General features: G+C 36.6%; 1 protein-coding gene across 2 annotated transcripts in view; it reads right to left on the bottom strand.

Moving 5' to 3' along the window:
- Positions 1–700: 700 nt before the first annotated feature.
- The window catches only part of TTC8 (tetratricopeptide repeat domain 8), a 41,328-nt gene continuing 19,236 nt past the window's right edge, over positions 701–22,792 (bottom strand). For both annotated transcript variants that reach the window (XM_059474038.1, XM_059474037.1), the window contains 8 exons: positions 16,449–16,534; positions 14,267–14,354; positions 10,244–10,354; positions 7,528–7,667; positions 6,222–6,396; positions 4,848–4,970; positions 2,904–2,987; positions 701–1,305 (listed from right to left, as the gene is read on the bottom strand). In XM_059474038.1, coding sequence (XP_059330021.1) covers positions 1,189–1,305; positions 2,904–2,987; positions 4,848–4,970; positions 6,222–6,396; positions 7,528–7,667; positions 10,244–10,354; positions 14,267–14,354; positions 16,449–16,534 — 924 coding nt within the window. In that variant the 3' untranslated portion in view covers positions 701–1,188. The remainder of the gene's footprint in view (positions 1,306–2,903; positions 2,988–4,847; positions 4,971–6,221; positions 6,397–7,527; positions 7,668–10,243; positions 10,355–14,266; positions 14,355–16,448; positions 16,535–22,792) is intronic.

Genomic DNA, 22,792 nt, shown 5'->3' with positions numbered 1-22,792 from the left:
TTTTGCACTTCACACCATGTGACAGCAATTAATGAGTGTTTCTGCCACCTACAGAATGCTCTGTGGGGGAACCTGTGGGCACACTTCTCTAAGCTCCCCAGCATCCACCTTCACCAGCTACAACTGTCAAAGAAGAGGGTGGAGAAATAACAAATACTGAAAAAAAGAGACTCATAAGATTCATAAACATGTTTAGGGTTGCCCCTTAAGCTAAGACATTCACCTAATACATCAGAGAAACACAAAAAGATTTCAAAGGTCTGTTTCAGGGTGTCCCATTTCAGATTGCTTTAACATCCCACATTTCTTAAAGGTCTTTTAAAAAGGTCAGGTTTGGAATTCATGCAAATTTATTCCTTTTAGCTAAAACACAAAGTATGACAGAAAGTCTTCATTTATTTTTAGTAGTAGTGTTCCTGTGGTTAGATTGATCCAAATATTTATTTAGCAATAGTGCTTATGTGGTAGCACATGTAATCACCCCATCAAAGCCTTGTTCTCAACTATTAGTTCTTAATTCTGCAAGCTTCTGAATGCCCATCTCCCTCACTGAGACCCAGCATAAATCTACCTCCTGGGTAGAGAGGAACACATGAATTTATGTGATTTTGTACCAGTTCTGTGGAGTCTCTCAAAATGTTATGACTATCAACCCAGATTTTCATGGCAATAAGAATGTAATTTAACTTACATACACAAATGAGACAAACCATACAAACTGAATTTATTTAACTCATACAGTACAAGGAATATAAGAAATTTTGCTTTACATATGTATTTAAAATTCTTTTTAAGTATTTTAATTTTAAAACCTCACATTCATTTAGAAAGTATACTATCAAAAGCCAACTTGAAAACCAGTTAGGAAGTATTTTTATTCTATTTCTTCAGAGATTGTCACATGGGAATGTTTAAAACCAACTTTTTTTCTGCATAAAGTCAGAAAAAAACCCCTTTTCTGTAATCTCTTGTGTACATAGCTGCAAAGTTTTCTAGCTGCATTTGAATAAGTGTTATCTTTAAGGATGATAAGAAATTGAAACTCAATCTTTTCTTGCTACTCAAAGTAACACAAGCTTTGCCACAGGAATGCATAAAGTATAGTTCATCTACTTTGAGCTGGTGCTCTCAAAATGTATATGGGACATTTGCTCTGGCTAGCTTCTTACATAATAAAAAATTTGCTTATCAGAGCATAGCAAAGTGCTCCTTTAACTGTTTCATGAGCTGCTGTGTATCAACATGGCCTGGAAATGCTTCTTCAGACTTCTGAGCCGCTGTGTAACTTCTCTGAAGATCTCCAACCTGTAAAAAACACACAAGCTGATTTTGAAAATCCAAGTACTGCAGTGTTTGTACTCTTTGCATCCTGCGCAGTACATTTCTGGTGCTCACAAATTTTAAGCACAGCTGGTCGAAAGAGCAAACAGTCAGAGTAAGGACATTTGGAGGCTTACATCAAGGGATAAGAAAGACAGAAATGTCATTTTAATGGATGATTCAAGACATCAACTTAACATAGCCCATTTCACCCAACTTCTTGGAGAATGGACAAGGTACACACCATGCCCAGTGCTTGAAGTATGGAGGAATAAAAAAATAGAAGTTTTGCTTTTAAACTCCATAGAAGTGCTATTGTATAAACAAGCACAACACAACCCATCAGGCCTTTGTAAAAAAAACAACTGTGATTTCCTGCTTCCTCACAGAGATGCACAACAATTTTGGAGAACTAAAGGTGCTCCTCTGTTGCTCTTAGAAGAAATTGTTTGCTACTTAGAGAACTTCAATTTTCCTAAATAGGCATAATTTTTTGGAAGGATTAAAAGGAAAGGATCTCAGAAACTGGGTTCAGCAAAAAAGAACCCAAACAATTGGGAACACATCTACTAAAAGTGATTACTCCTAAAGGGGAAAGGAAGATCTATGGACAGCCAGGAACCTTTTTTGCTTGTGCATCGCTCAACACAGAGATTCAGCGTGGCAAGAATTCTCTGAAGGAGAAAAAGAAGGAGAAAAAGCCAAAGTCCTGCCCAGAGAAGTCATGTTCTGTAAATCATGGCCTTACACTGAATTTAAGGATTCCATTACCCCACTGCACCAACACCTGGCTGATGTGGCTGGCTGTCTTCTCCCACAACCTGTGAGAGTTCTTTGTGCAAAATCTGCTTAACAAGACATCTGCAGACTAGGATTTACTCCCCAAACAGTAAGTAAGAAATGCAATTATTCAACACCCTCTTGTGTTTCACAATGAAGAGGATACATTTACAAATTAATAGGTTATTCCCTTCTTAAAGTGAGTACTTCAGCATCTATAGGAGTGGAGCTGCCCACACAACACAGATTCCTAACAGAATCATGAAGGTGTAGGCACAAGCAAAGAAGCAATTCTTTTCTTGTGAAGAAACAAGAAAAAATTTGTACAAGTTTCTCTTATTAACAGGAATGCTGGACACTGTTAATACAGTGTCTTAGATACTCTGTATGAAATAGATTATTAACATAAAAAATCAGAGGTTGTAAAGCTGAATAACAGCTTTTGAGATCAGTAAGATACTGTTAGTAAAGGATATTCTTTCTATCATTACTAGTAAATCATATGATATTATTACACTTCACATTCTGAAAAAGCTTCTGACTGCAAAGACTGTAGATGGAATTGTTCATCTTCCAGGCATTTGGACAATTATAAAGTTACTTCATAGCCAGTTGGCCTCATTTTTTTCTCAAAAGAAAACACTGGTATTAAAATGAAAATGTAAAATTTAGCATTTTCCTTCAGTTTATGCACTCTGTATTCTTTTGTCTTATCTATCTGGAATTCTTAGTAATAACAGTAAAAAAACAGCTGCCTCACCAAGGCTCAGTTTTTAGATAATAAGAACAGGATAATGCATTACCTTCTCTGAGAGTATGGCAACATTGAAATGGGGCTCATACATGTGAGGTGCTAATGATGAAGCAGTCTGCAGCAAAGCTCTTGCCTATACAGAGAAATGAAAAAAATAATATAGTGACATCTGGGAGAGAGAGTAACAAGAATCTAATGCAATATTCATAATCCTTCAAAGAAATCATCCTATGTTTACTAAGTCATTACTAAGAAAGCCATTTTCAAAAAGGTTACATCAATAGTGTAGGCATAACAGAATCAAATAACATTGAAATTAATAAAGACTTTTGGTTGAGTCAGGAAAAAAAATTATTGGGACATACTGTATTAAGCAATTCAATTTTAAACCCTGAGGACAATACATCACATAAATGAAATAAAACTCAAAAAGAACACCCCACTGTATTTATCTGTTGTCTCTGACAGCTCTGTCTTAAGCATCCCTGAAACCATAAATTTTATCATATAAATGACAGCTTTCACACTCAAACATTTAAATAAAATTAGGGGTTTTTTCCTCACTAGCAAAATAGAGGCATTAAAAGGTAAAACAAACTAAGTTCTCAGAGAACTATATTCTCTGATACTCTAAGTATCAGAGTGTATAGCTTCATGCTGTAAATCCAATGCAGAATTGAGGTCCACTTGTAAAAGATTTTACTAAAAAAATGCAGAATTAATGGGGAAAATTCCAAAACCTTTAAAAACAAAAGTTTCTATACTATAAACTGTGTAAGTAACTATAAACTGTGGCGAGACCGAGCTAGGAACTTATTAAAACTTCCTACATCTGAAAAATCTGAGTACATGCAACAGTACTTATGAAAGATCATTGTGAAATAAAATCCAAAATAAGCAAAATATCAGCCCTTTTTTATTCTTCTGTGCATATTTTTATTGCCAAAATTATCTCAATTTTTAATTATACATGTGATACAAGAAAAGACCTGAAAATTTTAAGCTAAAAACTAAAGTAGGCAGGAAGATATTCTAATGGAAAGGCTCTTCAGTGCTAGTTATGAGCAACCAGAACTTCCACAATTGAGGGTATACTCCACTAGGGAATCAAATGTCTAAAAATTTAGTGATTATGAAACTGAAACTAAACCCAAAGTTTATCTGTCACTGGAAACATCCAGTTCTAGGTTGATTTCAGTGTTTCCATGGTAATTGCTAGGTTATCTGAATAAAGTTAACTTCTGTCTAAGACAATCTGCTCTTAAAAAAGGTATTTATAATTTATTTTAGCTCTATGATGTATACATGAATCCATCAAATTAGCTTGTTACCATGAGGTCTAAAACAAGCCCACATTAGTTCTGTCCAAAACTGCCCAAACAACACATTTCCCTGCATGTATATAAAAATGGTTACATTTATTCCACCATGCATGTCAATTATATATCTAAGCACAATACACTCAGTATACTCACATTGGGTAAGATGAACCACCAAGATTATTGATGCAAAGGTGGTTATCAAGAACGTGTTGCTTTCTGACAAAATTCTAATGTGATCTCCTTGCTAAAAAAGGCCCAACTTTCAAGAGAAAATCTCATTGGTCTTTTCTGCCACCCAACAAAAGTATGTTATCTACATTTATAAACTGAATATACAGTCAAAGTTGTCTTTTAAGTGAAGATTTCAAAGTCATGGGGTTTGCTTTGGGTATCAATTAAAAACAAACAAACAAACAAACATCTCAACAACTGCAAAGTTATTGGAAACCCTGCTTGTTTTGATGATTCATTTGGATATGCCAAAGGATAAGCAGTTTAATGGGAGATGGCATGACAATACACCAAAACATGTATAATAGTCATCCATGTTCTCTGCCTGTAACAGTAAGTTAGACATTCACATGATGCCTCCACCTCAGAGAAACGACATGTTTGTTAAATACAAAATGCCTAAATGAAGCATTCTCCCTAGGCTGGGATCCAGCACTGACCTGTTCAGTGTGACCTTTTCTCATTTCCAGCACAGCCAGGTTGTTGTAAGCTTCTGCGTAGTCGTTATTGTTGACTAAGGTCAGCTTGAAACACTGGTAAGCCAAATTCAGGTCTCCTATGCCCTAAAAGAAAGACTGTGTTTTCATTTGTGAAAAGACTGGAAACCACATGCATCTGTTTTTGTTTTTGGAGTATCTTTTCAGCCATAGTGGAATGCAAATTACAATAAAAACATGCTGACCAGAAGCATATGTGCTTTCTTCCCAGATCCTCTCGTTTTTTCCTTATTCTTTCTCTAGACAGAATCATTTCTCTCCAGCAGAAACTTCCATGCTTCAAGAGATAGTCACTTCATCTAATTTAACTTTTGGATTATTAAAGTGGCATCTAAAGATTATGCTATCTGCTACTGTCTTAGCAGGGTAAGAAAAACTGAGATGTCTCCAGGGGAAGTCATCTTGCTTCTCTGTCTCTACACATATTTAAGTTAAGGAAGATTCACTCTTGAATGATGGAGCAGCTGACTAATACTACTGTAGTGTTAAGACTGACACTGACACAGCATCCGGTTAAACATCAAAAGTGACAAATGCTGAAAAATACAGGCACATCAGTTCAAATTTCAATCTTTAAGGCAGTATAAATTACTGTGTTTATCCTAGCTGCAGTTGTGTGTCTGACTCAAATCATTATCAGGAAATGAAAACAACTCATGTTAGAAAACTCATGTCAAAAACTTCATTCAGCAAACTTATTCTGGGCATGTAGCTAAAGAAAAATCCAACACAACTTCTTGCAGAACATCTGCAAAAATGGGCAAGACTGTAAGAAAATTTGTGTAGAAATGTAACAAAGTTTATCATACAACTACACGATATTTCTATAGCTGCCTTCAAGACAGAGGAAAATACCTTCTCAACAATGACCTACTTAGTGCTTTAGTATTGGCTACTTGGGGCTGAATGTGTATTTTTATGACAAAAGAATCAGTCTAATTCTCCATGTAAAACAAATAACAGTTCCTAGAAAAATATCTTGAATTTTTTTTTTTTTGTCAGATTAGCTTATTTTGCAGCCAAGGCCTTCAAGGGCTGGTATATGTTGTAATTTTTTTAGAAAGATGGGAAGGTTAAAGGTAACGGGGAGTGAGCGTCTTTAAGCAGGAGAAAGCCACACTCTGTAAGGTACAGAGTTTTTTGTCATGCTGCTTCTTCCCCACTGAAGTGCAAATAAACATTCCATCTGTACTGGACTTTATCCTGTACATTATCAAGTTTTGTATTTCCAAGAAGGGAAATTACTTCTTCTTAGTTATTTTTTTACATTTTTAATAAATTTTACTTATTCAGAAAGATGGTTATTATTTTTCATACCACAGCCACGTGTCCCAAGTTGTACCACACATCTGCTGTCTCCTCTTCATTTTCAGCCAAAAACAGGGCCCGTTCAAATGAAGATAGTGTCATATCATATTGCTGGGCATAGAAGCAACACAGGCCCAGATTGTTAAAGAGCTGGCAGTTATAAACACCCATCTGCAGGAGCCGTCTAGATTGAAAGAAAACATTTGTTTTATATTTTTTTTAACTAATTTCAAGGAGTTCTACTCTAAAAGACAAAATTATCTCCTCCTTTCTCCTTATTCTGAGAGGGTATAAAAACCAAGTGTTACAGTCCTACACTTGTTAGTTTCGTGAAGGACACTGCAAGGTATTTTTTATTAGAATCACAACTGTGCACAAGTCTGCATAAATTAGTAACTTCTGTCTTCTTGACTGGGTGACATGATCTGACTTTACTGTAAGACAGATGTAGCAGACTTTCTGTTTCCTCTTTCCAATCCCTCAATATCAATCAAGCTGTAGTTTGCTGCAGTTACTTTATATAATTCTTAAGACTTCAATTTTTTGCTTCATTCCCATCCTTCAGTACTGCTCTATTAGTAATAGTATATTTAGAGGTGAATGTATATTAATCTTACACATCAAGCATAACTCAGATTTTGATTCACATTGATATTGCTTAATGTGTCTTTTAAAATGGAGATGTATTATAAAAATTCTGTTTATTCATATTTAAAGCACCAAGGAGCTCAAGTCCAACAGAAATGTGATGATAGTGCTCTTGCTGACTTAATCTGCTCTTAGGGAGGGAACATCAGGCTCCTTTGCACTCTGACTGTATTGAAATAAAAATCAAGCAGCAGTGTTAACACTATTTTTTCACTGCTTTCAGTAAAACACACAGGAATTCCAACTGCATTCCAAGTCAGGGATTTTGTGGTCACAACACTTGGTCACTTCAGGTGGAGTAAGGGCTACAGAGGAAGTCCTTGTGCCTTCTGTATGCAATTGAATTTGAGGGCAAGATCCACTGTTCTCAAACTGCCTCATGCTGTGAAAAAACTTTCCTTGCTTATTGGTTGAATGATAATCTATGTTGATACTTCTACATACTCCTCATCTAACGATTTCAAGTTTGTAGTGATGTACTTATCATTGTATAAAAACATACAGAAGTTGTTACATGGATTTTATGGTAACATTTGTCCAAGTGCTCATTCCTACTCCTATGCCAATCTCCTAATTAATTTTTTTCCTCCATTAAAATGATCAAACCTGTATATTACCTTCTCACATATTCTGTTCCCCCTCCCTCCCTGTCCCTAAGCACAGATACCTGTAAAACCGCAGAGCTATCTCAGGTTGGTCTGAATAAAAATGGTTACTGCCAATGCATGCAATGGCTTCCACGTGAGTATTGTCTTGTTTCAACACGTCCTTATAGTACTCTGCAGCTGAGGAGATATTGTTCATTTCCTACACAATTGAACAAAAATTCCAATTACTTCTACTGCTTATCACCTATTTTTAAAGTGGAACTCATTAAAATGTTAATCTACAGAGTGCTTTATCTATGCCCTGTAGAGTACCCAACTGAGATTAATTATATATACTCTTAAAGTTCTCTGATTGTACCATTCAACACCACTGTCTGGCACCTTCACAAACAACACACATATCCATGAGAGGAATGAATATTGATTTATTAGTAGTATCTTTACCTGAAATTAACTCTATGCCACAGCCACAACAAGAAATTTATTTGGTTTTTATTTTTTAGAAAAAGAGACAGCCTGTTGTATTGAGTTTGGAAGCTGAAGGGGGACTACAGAGGTGGCTTCTGTGAGAAGCTTCCAGAGCTTCCTCCACATCCAACAGAGCCAATGCCAGCTGGCTCTGGAATGAACCCACTGCTGGCCTCAAGACTGAGCTCATCAGAGAAGATAGTTAAAACTCTGTGATAACATATAACAGATTTAAAAAGGAAAAGAAGGCTTTTGCACAGATGTAAGAGTGAGAATACATGAGAGGAACAACTCTGCAGACACCAAGGTCACTGCAGAAGGAGGGGCAGGAGCTGCTCCAGGCACCAGAGCTGAGATTCCCCTGCAGCCCGCGGTGAACACCATGGAGGCAGCTGTGCCCCCGAATCCTGTGGAGGTCAACAAGGGAGCAGAGATTCACCTGCAGCCTGTGGAGAAGCTCCATGCTGGAGCAGATGACCCTGCTGAGGGCTGTGACCCTGTGGCAAATCTGTGCTGGAACAGGCTCCTGGCAGGACCTGTGGCCCCATGAGGAGAGGAGCCCACACTGGATCAGGTTCACTGACAGGATTTGTGACCCTGTGACCTGGGGACCCTGTTGGAGCAGCACCACGTGCAAGAGACATTGCCCCTTCTTGCACAATGTCTTGTGACACCCACAACTGTGCAGTCAGTTTCCAGCATGGTAACACAGAACAGACTGACTTCACCAGACAATGTCTCAACTATTTTCAGTGTTTTTTAAATCAAGTCATTAATTGCTCTGGACAGAAACGAGAATATAATTATATATGAAAAACTATTATGTGCTTTTGAAAACCAGAATTATGAATTTACCAAAACTTGTACTACCTAGGATATGACAGTTAAGAGAACTGTACTGCATATAAATGTATGCTTGGATGTGTGCTACTTGGAAGATGAATTAGGGTAAACTCACTGCTAGAAATGACACTGCACTGTTTCTGAGGAGTGCAAGTCCCTGAGAACCTATCCCCACAAGAAAAAAAATATTAAAAGATTAAGCTTGCTTCTTATATATATGTTTATATAAGAATAATTTCTACCTGTGTGCTGTAGATACAATGTGCTCCCTACATAACTAAAGAGTAAGCTTTTATATAACCCCAACAGTGTATTTAGCTGCAAAAAAAGAGGATTTATTGTGGTTCAAGGAAATAGTAATTAAGCAGTCCCTTTAAATATTAAGTAGTTTTTTTAAACCAAAAACTTTCTATAACTCTTTGTACTGTCAAAAGTTAGTGACTGAGAAGAAAAGCTCTGATTAAGATGTCTGATACAAATATTCCACTTGTGAGTCTATATAATAAAAGCAACCCTATGCTGCAGTGCAAATCTTTGCTAATGAAGCTATAATCCTTCATTCAAGTGTCAGTGCAAAACTAGATCCTGTCAAATATATTCTGCTTTTAATAATTCCTTAAAGTGTTATGCAATGTTTTGTATGGTTCTGGAAAATAACATCTATATTAAAAACTATTCAACAATTCAGAAAGAAAAGGTTCCAAAAATTATGCAGCTGTTTTTTTCTTGCTGAAGGACAAAAAGGATTTAATATGAAAATGGATTAAGGCTTAGGGGTTAGATGAGAACGATGAGAACAGGATAGAATGCCAAGCATGAATACAGACACAAACACAAAAAAAATTCATTACTTTGTTTTGAACATTTGTTCTTGAATAGCACTTGACCAACTTTCAGCACAGAAACAATATGAAATCCACCGTTTTACATGAAAATACACAATTTTAAAATATAAAATACATGGTTACCATGCTAAGTTGAAAGTACTTTATAACTAACTAATCCTACTTCATACAACATTTACTTCCTAACTAAGAACATTCACATTCTAATTGCTCTCAGAGCATTAAGAGACAAATGACAACACATAGTGCTAATAAAAACAACACAGAAAAATTAATTATTTTGCTGTTTAATTTTGCTGGTTGGTGACTTGAGCAGTTTTAGTATGATGAAATACATATAAACTAGCAAGGACAACATCTGGACAACTTGACTTAATATGGACTTGCTTCTGCATGCCAAGGGCAAATGGGATCTCACTGGTGTGATTAATTGCTGAAACAAATAAGCCTGCAGGGCTCCCCTGACATTACCTTGCTACCTTTGTGGAAAGTTACCTGTTTGCATTAGTGACACTGAAAATCAGCACAGTTGGGTTTTGATGACCTTAGTTTTATTCAACTACTGCCTCTTTTCTTTGCTGCATTTGGCCCCTATAAGGATTGCAGAGTGAGTGCATACCTCATAGATTCTGGCAATTCCACAAATAAGAGTCACTTCTCCAGGAAATCGCTCTAACCCTTGCTTGAAAAGGTTCAAAGCTGTTACAGGCTGATCCAAGCGCAAATACACCTAAGCAAATAAAAAGTGTATATAGATGTCAAATGTCTGACTTTCATACATGTTCAGCTGTTTAACAAGGGAGATAAATAAAAGGGATGACACCTCCATTTATACAGGAAACCATTAGCTGAGATGATGAATAATACAGGGAAAATAATGGAGTGAATACTGAATAAATCTGTGTAATGAAGATAAAATATGCTACTTAAAATAATTAAATTTACCTATATTGATCAATTTGAATATTACTAATTTAAAATATCTTTTTATTTATTATCATACAGTTTGACACTGAGGTGAAGGTATCACCTTGAATTAAAAAAAAAATCACCTTGTTTAATGTATTTTCAAAAACTTGTGTTTAGGCTTGAAAGAACAGGATCTTCAGGCTGACAATGCTGGAATATCAAAATGTTTTACTTAGTTGAATAAGACTGCACTGCACAGAGCAGTGACACTTTCAAGTCTCCTTACTGCTCAACCAACCTCCTCTGTCACAAACAACAAAATCCTATGGAAAGAGGACAGTTTTGCCTCTGTGAGTTTGGCTTCTGTGTTGGTTATGAAAATGTGCAGTGTGGATAATAATTGTGTGAGAACTGGACATTCAATATGTCCAGTGTTGATAGGGACCTCCTCAGCAGCTGTCTGAGAGTATAGCTGTAAAGCCCTCCTGCTGTGGGGTATGGTAAACAGTCACAGCAAAGGGAAAAACCCTGCACTCATGCTTGGGGAAACTAGATGGCTACAATGATTTCTCTATCTCCCACTGAGTGGAAAAGGATTTTGTTGGAGAAATAGTATATTAATCAGTGCTAATATATGGTACTACTAAAGAAGAGAAAGAATCTGTGATTGCTAACCTGATACAACCTTTTTGTGATGAAACATAAAACAAATATCAGTGTTAGCTGAACAGCTGAGAAACCTCCAATTTGTACTTTTGCTCTTAAACTTCATGGACTTCTGACTGCCAACAATTACAACTGTACATTGGTTTTTTGCAATCCCACAGATATATACTGCTGTAGACACTTGCAAAGAATTCTTTCCTATGACCACTCAATGACATTCTTAATTATCAAAGAGCTGACAACTGTGAGTGTCTTCCACGAAAGGGACTGCCTTTCCAAGTTGGTCATTGGCAAAATGTTAAAATACAGGCATTTTTTTACTCTCATTCTGCTAATGTCACTCACTCCTGTATTAAGCTAGAAAGTGAATGCCTTCTTGTGAAAATCTATAAAAGAGCAATGGTTTTGGAGGGCATGGTATTTAGTAGATTAGAACCACATTAATTACATCATTAACCATGAATGATGCATCCAATTTAAGAAATGGATAGTGTGAAACCCCCCTAGATCTGCCCCTTTTTTATATTTTTATCTTTGTTTATGAAGTATGCTTTCTGAGGATTAATGACTTAAATCTGCTTTATTGCTTTATCTAGAGGCTGACTCCAAAGATGCTAAAACTCACATGGAAGATGCTCACTTCAGATGCTAAAACCACACAGCCACAGTACTCTACTATGTAATTCCCATATCCAGTGTGATATCACACTATCCAACATCTCTGTATACATGTTGAGCTGCTCTCTAGATAAATGGCAAAGAAATTAAAAAACAGGTGGGGCAATTTCCATCTACTCACAGTTGCTTTGGGGAGACCTGCTCTTTAAAAGTACTACAGCTAATTATGGTCTATATGATAAAAGGAGTATTGCTCCATTCTCTTTTTGGTCTCTCTCTTATCTCTTGTAAAAATATCCCATTTCTAGCTCTTCTAGGTCATGAAATACTTTGTAACTTCACAGCAGGTCCTGACTGCTGTCACTGACATCTTTTCATAAAAATCCTTTCTTTAAGATTTTCTCTTCTGGGAAGCTGAGGCCCCAGAAAAAAGAATGTAAACAATGGTTATCTGCTGCTGTGGGATGTAACAGGTGCACCTGTGATTGGCCCATGTTAGATGTGTATAGTTAGTGGCCAATCCAAAACCGAGCTCTCTCTAAGACAAAATCAGAGACAGCTCCTTTGTTATTCATTCCTTTTCTATTCTTAGCTTAGCTAGCTTCTGAGAACTTTCCTCTCTATTCCTTTTAGTATAGTTATAATGTAATATATATCATAAAATAATAAATCATGTCTTCTGAACATGAAGTCAAGATTCTTGCCTCTCTCTTCATCCTGAAGACCCTTGCAAGCCCTGTAACAGACTGCTTTAAAGATTCTTACTTTTTTTTTTTCCTTCTTTTGGTCTTTTATATTTTGTAAACTACATTTCAAGGGAGAGATCATTTTCAAGAAAATATTATTAAAAACCCAGAGAGCTATTGCAATAATGAATATAAACAAAACGAACAAGTATTGTAGTACCAGTATATTTCCTCAGAACTTTATGCAATCTTTAATGGCTGCTTAACTTAAGCCTGATTTTTTCAGTTCTGTTAAATTGAGCCATATCTCTGTGCCTTACTGTATTGCCTGTCCACTGACACTGAATTATGCTGTGCAATGTTTTATATTTGAGCAAGCTGGTCTATAAAATGGGAGGTGGAAGTTCAAATGCAGCTCCTGCCTGAGCTAGTACTGATGTAGGGGGATGCAAATCTCCTCTAATGAATCACTGTTTGTTAATCCAATTACTCTGCCAATTGAATAATTCTGTGCAGTTCATGGAGCGAGTCCAAAGAAGGGCCAGCAAGATGATTAGAGGGATGGAACACCTCTCCTGGGAGGAAAGGCTGAGAGAGTTCAGTCAGCCTGGAGAACAGAAGGATGTGGGGTCACCTAATTGCAGCCTTCCAGCACTTGGCAGGACCCTACAAGAAAGCTGAAGAGGGACTTTTTACAGGCACATGTAGTGATAGGACAAGGGGAATGGCTTTGACCTGAAAGATGGTATGTTTATATTAGATACTAAGAAGACATTCTCCACTCTGAGGGCAGTGAGGCATTGGAACAGGTTGCCCAAAGAAGCTGTGGATGCCCCATCCCTGACAGGGTTCAAAGCCAGGTTGGATGGGGTTCTGAGAAACCTGGTCTAGTGGAAGGCACCCCTGTCCATGGGGGAGGGAGGGGGGATTGGAACTGGATGATCACTGGCATCCCTTCCAACCCAAACAATTTGTGATCCTATGTATTTTGTAGAATGACTTGTGATAGAGACAGGAAAATTAATAAGCTTCAGTGAACTTCAAACACAGTACTGAAGATATGTCTCTAGATAGCAATGATGATCATTTAAATACAAAACATAAATTGCTCAGGAAATGTAAAGCACATATGAACATCTGAATTATCCACTAGCAGTGATGACTTTTGGACAGGCCGGTGGCAATGAGCTTAAGGGGAACTGATAAAGAGCAACTGGTTTCATCTCCTTCTAGGACACACAGAAGAAAAATGCAGTTTTATTTTCTCACAGGCTACCTTTACTTGAATGTCTTAGAAAACGTTTAGAATCTAATGTGTATCCTGGTAAACAAGTAGTTCTGAGACTCAGCTGTGCCACTTGTTCTTTTAAAGCTTTTAATACCTTTATTTTGACAGAACATTCCCTGTTTCAAGGTCTCTGATTGCTTCCTTTAAGCTCACTTTGTTTTGATTTTGCTTGTGAAACTAGGATTTTGAGCTTTGCTCTTTATTTACAGATTTATTGCATTTGTTTCCTAGGAGACCATATATAGCCACATTGGTCTTCATACTGGAACTTCAATAATTCTTTTAGCTACATAATCCTCATTGGAATTTAGAACAAAGAATCCAGTAACATAGAACATTTTTTTCAATCTTGTTTGTGAAATCTGGGAGCTCTAAAATAATTTTGTAAACTATCGACTCCCACTGCAACTGTTAGCATGTATTGCCTCAGGCATGGAGACCACACACTTTTAAACACGATGTATCTGTGACTTACTTTTGCCAAGTACAAGATAGTATCAACCATGTCCTGCTGTTTAAGGGCTGACTGAAATTGCTTTTCAGCTTCACGATACAATCCCAACCTAAAGAGACAACAAATACATATAGAAGGTACTTGTTTACTGTTTTTTTTTAAGATTTCTTATAAGCTTATTAAATAATGAAGCAGTTCAAACTAAACCAAACATAAACTGCCTGAAAGCACACTTTATGACCACATATTTGTGTGCATATTAACAAAAAACATGTCATTATTTAAAGCTAACAAAATAACCATTCAAAATTATAAAAAAGACAAATCCATTACTTTTGGCCCCCTCTTATTCATGCAGCCTTCTGGAATGGCTGAATGGTGAATAATGACGTACTCGTATTCACAGGAATTCCTCCTGCTCTTAAAACAGACAGTAGAAAATGAGCAATTAATGCCTCAACTCTACCCAAACTGTTTCAGACCAGAACTTCCTCGCCCATGGCAAAGATCACACAGATAATCTCCACTGTGAATGAACATCACAGGAGTCTATTTTATCTCAAAAGCATTTATTTTGCATAATTACAGTCAAATGTTTTGCACTAATCTATAAAAGCTACGTAACTACAAATTAAGAGGACCATGCAATTTTAACAACAGAAAATGTTCTACTTTCTCATATATAAATTGCTTTTTGTTTCCGTCAGCCAAAAAGCACATGCTTGCTTAAGAAACACAAAACACAAACAGAACAAACCAGCTAAAACAAAGAAGCACAGCCAATGGAGACATAAGGTAGTTTGGGACCCTGGAAGTCCATGTACCTGCTTGGATGCATTAGTCTCTATAACACGATCCATAAAAATCCTGAAAGTCGTGAATGACCTCTAAGCTCATGTATTGGGTTTGCATGAGAAGGTTTTGGTAGCTGGGGGACTCAGGAATAGCTTCTATGAGAAGCTGACATGTCTCTGATGTGCAACAGAGACAATGCCAGAGGGCTCCAAGATGGAATCATGGCTGGCCAAGGCTGAGCCCACTCATGAGAGTGGTGGTGCCTCCATAATCAGCATAGGAATAATGTAACATGCAGGGAGAATACATTTAAGAAGGAGGAAAAAATAGTACAAGGGCAGGCAGAGAGAGGAGTAAGAATTTGTGGGAAGACCTCTACATACACCAAGGTCAGTGCAGAAGGAGCAGGAGGAGGTGCTCCAAAAGTTCCTCTGCAACCTTTGGTGAAGACAATGGTGAGGCAGCTGTGCCCTGCCCTGCAGCCCATGGAGGACTAAGAGGATGCAGAGATCCCCCTGCAGCCTCGGAAGGAACCCATGCTGGAGCAGGTAGATGCCCAAAGAGGGCTGTGACCCCACGGGATGCCCATGCTGGAACATACTCCTGGCAAGACCTGTGGCCCCATGGAGAGATGAGTCCACACTGGAGAAGGTACAGCAGGACTTGTGACCCTGGGGAGGACTCATGCTGGAGAAGGGAAGAGTGTGAGGAGTCCTCCACCTGAGGGAAGCAGCAGAGACAAACTGACTGCAACCTCCATTCCCTGTCCCCCCTGTGTTGCTGGGAAGGGAGAAGGTAGAGAAAACAGGGAATGGAGTTGAGCCCAGGAAGAAGGAAAGCGTGGGTAGTTGCTTTAAGAATTGCTAATATTTCTCATTATCCTGTTCTGATTTGATGCTTGTGTATGGGGTGCCAGCCTTAGGCCTCATCATATTTTTAACTGGTACTTCTTGGGCAATGTAATTCTGGCAGAAAGTGTCTAACATGAATATGTTAGAAATTCTGTATTACTTCATGAATTCAAGACATTCTGTATTATTTCATGAATCTGAAGCCCTCATTGACAGATTATTTCTCAAAGTAAAACTGCAACATTTATTTTATGTGATCTGTTTTAACAATAGTTCATTGCATTTATTGACTGACTTTTCAAATAATTATTTTAAAATCCATTAGCAAAGGAAAAATTGCAACTAATTTGCAACTAATTCAGTTACTCACTATGGATGCCCTTTATCTCAAGCAGTGGTCTCCTTGTGCATCAAAGGAGATTTAACTGTAAGCACAGCACTCTCCAACAAAACACTTTCTGAGCTATTTCTCAGTGCTCAGCATTGCCCAACACACTCAGCAGTACAGGTTCTGCACTCACAATCACTCACCACAAAAGAAATGAACAATGGCTTACCTATAGTAGCACTTTCCAATTTGGACCTTCCACCACCAGTCCTTGAACTGTGCGTACTCAGTGGCAAGGGCTGCCAAATCTAGAGCCTTCCAAAATAAACCCATCATCTTAAAATTAATGTTTACACAAAGAAAACACAGTAAAGATGTTTGTAAAGAGAAAATGTTGAGCAAAAGTCCAGTTAACTTGAGGTGGAGGCACTGCTTTTTGTTTATTACTTTTACAGTTCAGTGCACAAAATAGGTGAAAGCATTGTCCCTATAAAAATAAGCAATCCAAACAGTTTCTTCTACATCAAAGAGAAAAGAGAAAATTGTTTTGATCAGACTCCTGCAGTGCCACTTCAGAATACACTATTTGTTTAAGTACAAACACTTTTTCCAAGCTTCCCATCCTTTTTCAGTAAAAGTTGCTAAAACCAAGATAAAGTAAAGAAATAAAAGAAGAAATAAGTGAGTTTGAAATACTGCAGAAATTTTCATCTCATGGCTAATATCAGGTTGCCATCACTTCTGGAAACTCTCAAACGTGTGCAATAATAAATATTTTTTCCTTTAAAAAGTCTATAATGTAGACTTTTTATAATGTAAACGATTATTTTATTACAGGAAAACAGAGAAATATTCTAAGAAACAGATATCTTTTGAAGATGGTGGAGGTCTAAAATCTCTTTCATCTAGAATATTGGAAAAGCAGCTAAGTTAATCAATGTTTTCTGATCAGCCACCACAGTCAGAATCTATGGCCTTTCATGTTTTAGCTATAATTTCAACACTTCTGGTAAACAAATATATGTCTTTTCTGTACCACAACCTACCACAGAAATGCTTGTGTTTCTTTTTTATTTCAAATTTAATTTAATCTCAGAACATATCAAAGCCATGTTATGTTTGTTATATTTTCAGGATATCATTTAGAAGTAGGGTAAAAAGCTTTAGCTCAGAGTTTTTATAACAAAGAAGCAATCTTTCTTGCCTGCTTTTTTTTTGGTAAACATTTTGCACACCACAGAACTCAGGAACAAGGTATCTATTAGGAATAATATGTAAAAGTTCTGTGCACCAGTCACTCAGTAGCAGAGAAACTAATAATTACAGGAAAAATCAATCTGAATATTGAAATGCTGTAAAAGCCCAGTTTAGTGACATCTATGCCTACACTGGGTTCCTGTTTTTTCTGCTAGCAAAATGAAGCAAGCAGTCAATGGGTTTAGATCTGACATAATGAAGAAAAGTCAGTGGAGATATGACAATTTAGACACGTTCCTCTCCTTTGGCTTTGTGAGAATGAAAGAATAATTTGTTTTCTGTAGCAATTCAAGATAAGTAGTTGCATCAGTGCTGTCCCTAAGATAAAGAGACAGCTGTCATTATTCCCTGCCTCTGTGACAGGAGAGAGAAAACTCAGGTAAACCTACAACTCTGAATTCATTGTTTCTTCAAGTTAGGTGGAATCCTTGAAGGCCTTAGATGGCAGCTCTTATCTTGGTTGCCCATTGTCTCTCAATGTCTTTGCAAATTGCCCATAGGGCCTTTGGATGCTACAACTATAATGGGGAATAAGCTTGCTTCAAGACAGAAATGGTCTGGATACCCTTCTGGACAGATTTGTCCTTTCATGAAAAGGTACACAAGCAATTTTGTCCCAGTACTGGAAAATCTGTGAAAGTAATTGATGGTAAAACATTGGTTACTTCTGTTGCACTTACAGATGTGCAAACAACGGGGGTGACTGTCAATACCACACCTGCTTCCAAGGCAGCAGGAGCAGCCACTTCAGAGGGGTAAGGATCATACTGACAATACCATGTTCCATAGAGCTTTCCTCAGAGGTCTCTGATGGCAAGGGCTCAAGAAGGAGGACTGAGTTTCAGAAAATGATCCCTTCTGCAACTACACATTCAGGTTTCTTTCTGGTACCCTAATTGCTTCTGATAACTGTTTTATGCAAGGCTAACAATTTTGGCTGTGATTGGAAAATGGGAACTGAGACTGCTTTAGGCTTAATAGACAGTAACATCAGCAGTTTATTTGTCCATGGAGATCCTGAACTCTTCCTGGGGTCTTCTACTAGCATCAAGAAACACAGCATTACTTCATTTTGAAGTTAGCTTTTGAAATTTAATCCTGTTTTTATATTTTCCAATTAATGAAAAAGGAAAGGAACATCCTGTTTCTGATACTTTACAAATGATTACAATAACTTCAGTAAAAAAAATCCTACCAAAGTTACAAATACTTCTTCGAAGTGTTTCCCTGAGAAAGCTTTGTGTGTGCTAATAGTTAAAAACTTTTGCTGGTATTACAAAAAAAAAAATCTTTTGACAATGTGGCCCTTGAAATATTAGTAAATAGACTAAAATAGTCTTTTAAAAGTAAAACCTTTCAACTTGCCATGTCAATACGAACTGCTAGCATATTTAAATTTCAGTTTGCTGCAAAATTTGAGTTTTTAATTGTACAGTTTGACTACAAATCAATGTTCAATCAGCACAATATGTTAATTTAAAATCAGTCTGTAAGAGCAGTAGTGATATGTCTGTCCTGCACTCCTGTGTGTTGCTGGACATTGGTGTAGTCATATTAATAACTGAAAGGGAAAAACAGGATAGACTTGGAATTGGCAGACACTGATATGTCTTTTAAGGATTTCTGATTGCAATATGTATATCAGTTCAAAACCTACACTGCTGTCCTGAAAGTTTTAATGAACTTTAGGTTATAACTCATCATCTGGACATACTGATGAGCTGAAGCTGTCACTGTCTAGAGCACTTAGCATACTTAAGAATGCAGAGCCCATTTCAACAACAATCTTAACCCTGAGAAGCTTTTCAGAACAAATTTATTTTACTCCCAGTTCTTATGTTTGTGAAAATAAAAATGTCTAAAAACCCTGATACCTGGTGGGTTTTTTGTTTCTTTTTAAAAAAAAAGGCTTTTTAAAGAATGAAAATTAGTGCAGGTTCTTTAATTGTATTTAGCATGATTCTGAGTTTCTTTTTTTTACCATTACTTCCCTTAGCTAAACTGTATTATAACTAAGACTTCCAAATTATCTACCAGCTGTAAGGCAGCATAAAACAGCCTGTAGGCTTGTGGCAATTTACAATTATATTACAAAATTAAATTGGTAAATGTACAGTTGTTTGAAACAGTAATTTCATCCAGAGTATTGTGTGCACCTAGAAATTAGATAGATGGAAACAATAGTGAGCATCTGCTGCTTCTTTCATGTGCAGTTGAATGGCAGTAATTTTCCCAGCAACAATCATTGACTTAAGTCTTATTTGTAGACAAATCAACACCAGATAGTCTATAAAATAGCTGAGGAAATGACATAGGCCATGGTCAATTTAGCACAATTTACTTTGGTGAGTGTAGTCTGGATTTCTATATTTTGTAGATCTGACATAATTCCATTTTAAATAGATTTCTATCAGAGAGCATAAATACAATGTATTGAGAAGAAATAAGGAGAAATGAGAGGTTGTGACTTCTGGTCACAAGTATATAGTGTACAATCTTTGTGCTTCCTCAGGACAAAGTGTTTTGCCATCATTACCCACCTGTGAAAAATGGCAAAATACAATGTCATGGTCTACTGAAAAAAGTAGCAGCTGAACTATTTCTGGACAAGTCTTTGAAACTGCCCTGCTCTTACAGCATTTAGCCCATAAAATGGCTTTTAGAAATAGCTCAAGGAGTACAGAAAGTCAGTTATTAAGTACATGTGTTCAAAAGGAAATAAGTCAAGAACAGTAATGGATACAGAAGTAGTATTTTCTTCAGACAAGTGTTTAATTTTTCATTACATAAGACAAAAGACTTCTGAATATATTTTCAACTGCTGAAAAGCTCACTGCTTCTCTGTTCTTGCATCCCTACGTTTCTGATAATTGATAGATTACTGATATATTTAGTTTTAATTTGAACCAATTTCCTTGCACTATTTATCCAGTTGAATGCACACTGATTAATGGCATTTCTCAACTGAAATTGCTAAGTCTTTTTTTTTTTTTTCTTTCTATATACTGGTTGAATATGAAACAGAAGATAAATAATAAAACTGCCTTTGTTTCTCAAATAATAATGCAAATGAGAACAGTACAGACTGTTACAGCTCAGCACACTGACAAGGAAAGGATATTGTCACCACTGCTTTGTGTTTTATTTTCAAAACTGCAGGAAGTAGTATTCTATCCATGCAGAAAGCCCAAAGTAAAGACTTTTCAAACTTAAGTCAATTTCCCAGGGTTCCAAGCCTTTCAAGTGCTTTCATCTCATCTCAGGCAGAAAAGTGTTGGGTTTTAAGAAAGTCCATTATCACACAGCAGCAGGAAATACAAAGATGTGAGAGATGTCAGTGACTGTTCTAACAAGTGATCAAGCAAGAGCCAGATAAACTTTAAAAAGTTAACGTGTGCTGTTTCTCTGATAAACCCTAAGTTACCAAATTATTTTCAGGGAGATGTAAAATATTGAAATTGTGAAATGCCACTGCTAGGAGAGGTGAATAAACAGTGATGCAGCCACATTTCAGCAAACATTAAAGTGTTTCTTTTTTTTTAAAGAAAAATTAATGCAGATGAGGTTCAACAGGAAGGGAGAAACAGTTTGGAGAATGGAGTTATATTGCAAATGGTGTAGAAAGCACATAAGAAAAGAGGCAGTGAAAGCAAATGAGAGAAAGCAAACTGAACAGCTAAAACAAATCACTTCAGAGATATACATTACATTATAAAGACACCTCATTCTGTGATGTGGGAATTCAATTCCCAGCAATAGTTTCTTCCAATAAGATGAAATCATTAACCAAACATTGATCTCTCTTTCATTACACAGTAATGGTGGTGATTAAGCTGCCACCTCTTTGCTTGCAAGTATTTATTCAAATGGCTCAGGTGGGTAAAAAATATACAGAACTCTTCCTGCAAGACAGTGATTTGGGATTCTCATCAAGGATTTCAAAATACATGCAGTACAGTGCAGAAACATCTTCCAATTTTTTCTGGAGTTCTTTTAAAAATTACTTGCATTATATGAATGTATGTGTAGCCTACAGAGGCTGCATGTCGTTAAAGTGTAGACACATGTAGCATCATATCAAATGTACCTTTTATTCTTAGTGAACTGGATTTTCAGCAACAAACATAAACTCTTAGTTACTAGTGGGCTAAAACCCAGGTACCTCCTTCATATTCAGTACTGGATTACGTAAATGCTAATTTCCATTTCTCTCTGATATTTCTGACACTTGCACTTACTGTTTCAATGATATTTTGTATTAATAGTGCATTACAAGTCAATCCTCTTGAAAGAATGCTATGCAATAAATTGACAGTGTACAGCTTTAATAATTTGGTACTAAATTGAAAAGCTTTGTATAGCAGTACATTTGGAAATTATTAGGAGCTATGTCAACAACAGCAAAATATTTTTGGTGTGTGTTATTGATTAACTGGAGAGTTTAACTCCAGATCTAACTGCACACCAGCTAGTAGAGTTGCAGAAAGTTCAATAACTGTTTAGTCAACTATGCATTATTGACATAAACTTCTTTCAAAAAAACTTGAACATTTTGATTCCATTTCAACTGGGTGCCCATAGATAGCAATGAAATATACTGACATTTTATTCATTCCATGAAGAGATCTTTTCCTTGTTTGAACTGCCAAAAACCTCTGCAACCTCTGCAAGTTATCTCTTTCTGAAAGCTTAAACAATATGTACCCAAACTTGATCTTTCCCATTCAGTGCAGTAACATATGAACCACAGAAGAAAATTTTTGGATGGGTTAAGAGGGAAACTATAATTAGGAAAATATTGGAGGAATAAATGTTACAGACAATCGTATGGACAATATAATCTTTCTCTTGATTTCACAAAACACCTCAGCATTACAGATTTACATTTCTAGAACAAGTATCCAAAATCCTATTGATATTTTATTTTTATGTAGTTTCACCAAATACACTTTCTTTTTATTCACCCAAATGCATAAGCGATCATCTCAGGAGTAAAAAATGTCAAGTGATGTTCAACAATACCTGTTTGTCAGGTATTTTCACCTTCCTTAATTAATGGACAGTCTTTTGTAACTTAGACTCAAGCCTCAGGACTCTGAATTTCCAGGCAGTTCAGCTACCACTCAGGCTCCAATAAATTCCATTAATATGAATCCATTAGATTCAGAGACCTTGTCATTGATAGCTAGGGGACCCACTTTTAAGAATTACAATGTTTCACTTCTCAAAAAAGATACCAATCCATATCTTGATATTTGTCAATTTTCATTCCTGACTATCTCCCCTGTAAGAAAGGATTTCTCCTTCTTAAACAAC

The sequence above is a fragment of the Ammospiza nelsoni genome, chromosome 6 (assembly GCF_027579445.1).
Source record: "Ammospiza nelsoni isolate bAmmNel1 chromosome 6, bAmmNel1.pri, whole genome shotgun sequence".
Classification (NCBI taxonomy): Eukaryota; Metazoa; Chordata; class Aves; order Passeriformes; family Passerellidae; genus Ammospiza; species Ammospiza nelsoni.
This window is presented reverse-complemented; position numbering and strand designations above follow the sequence as displayed.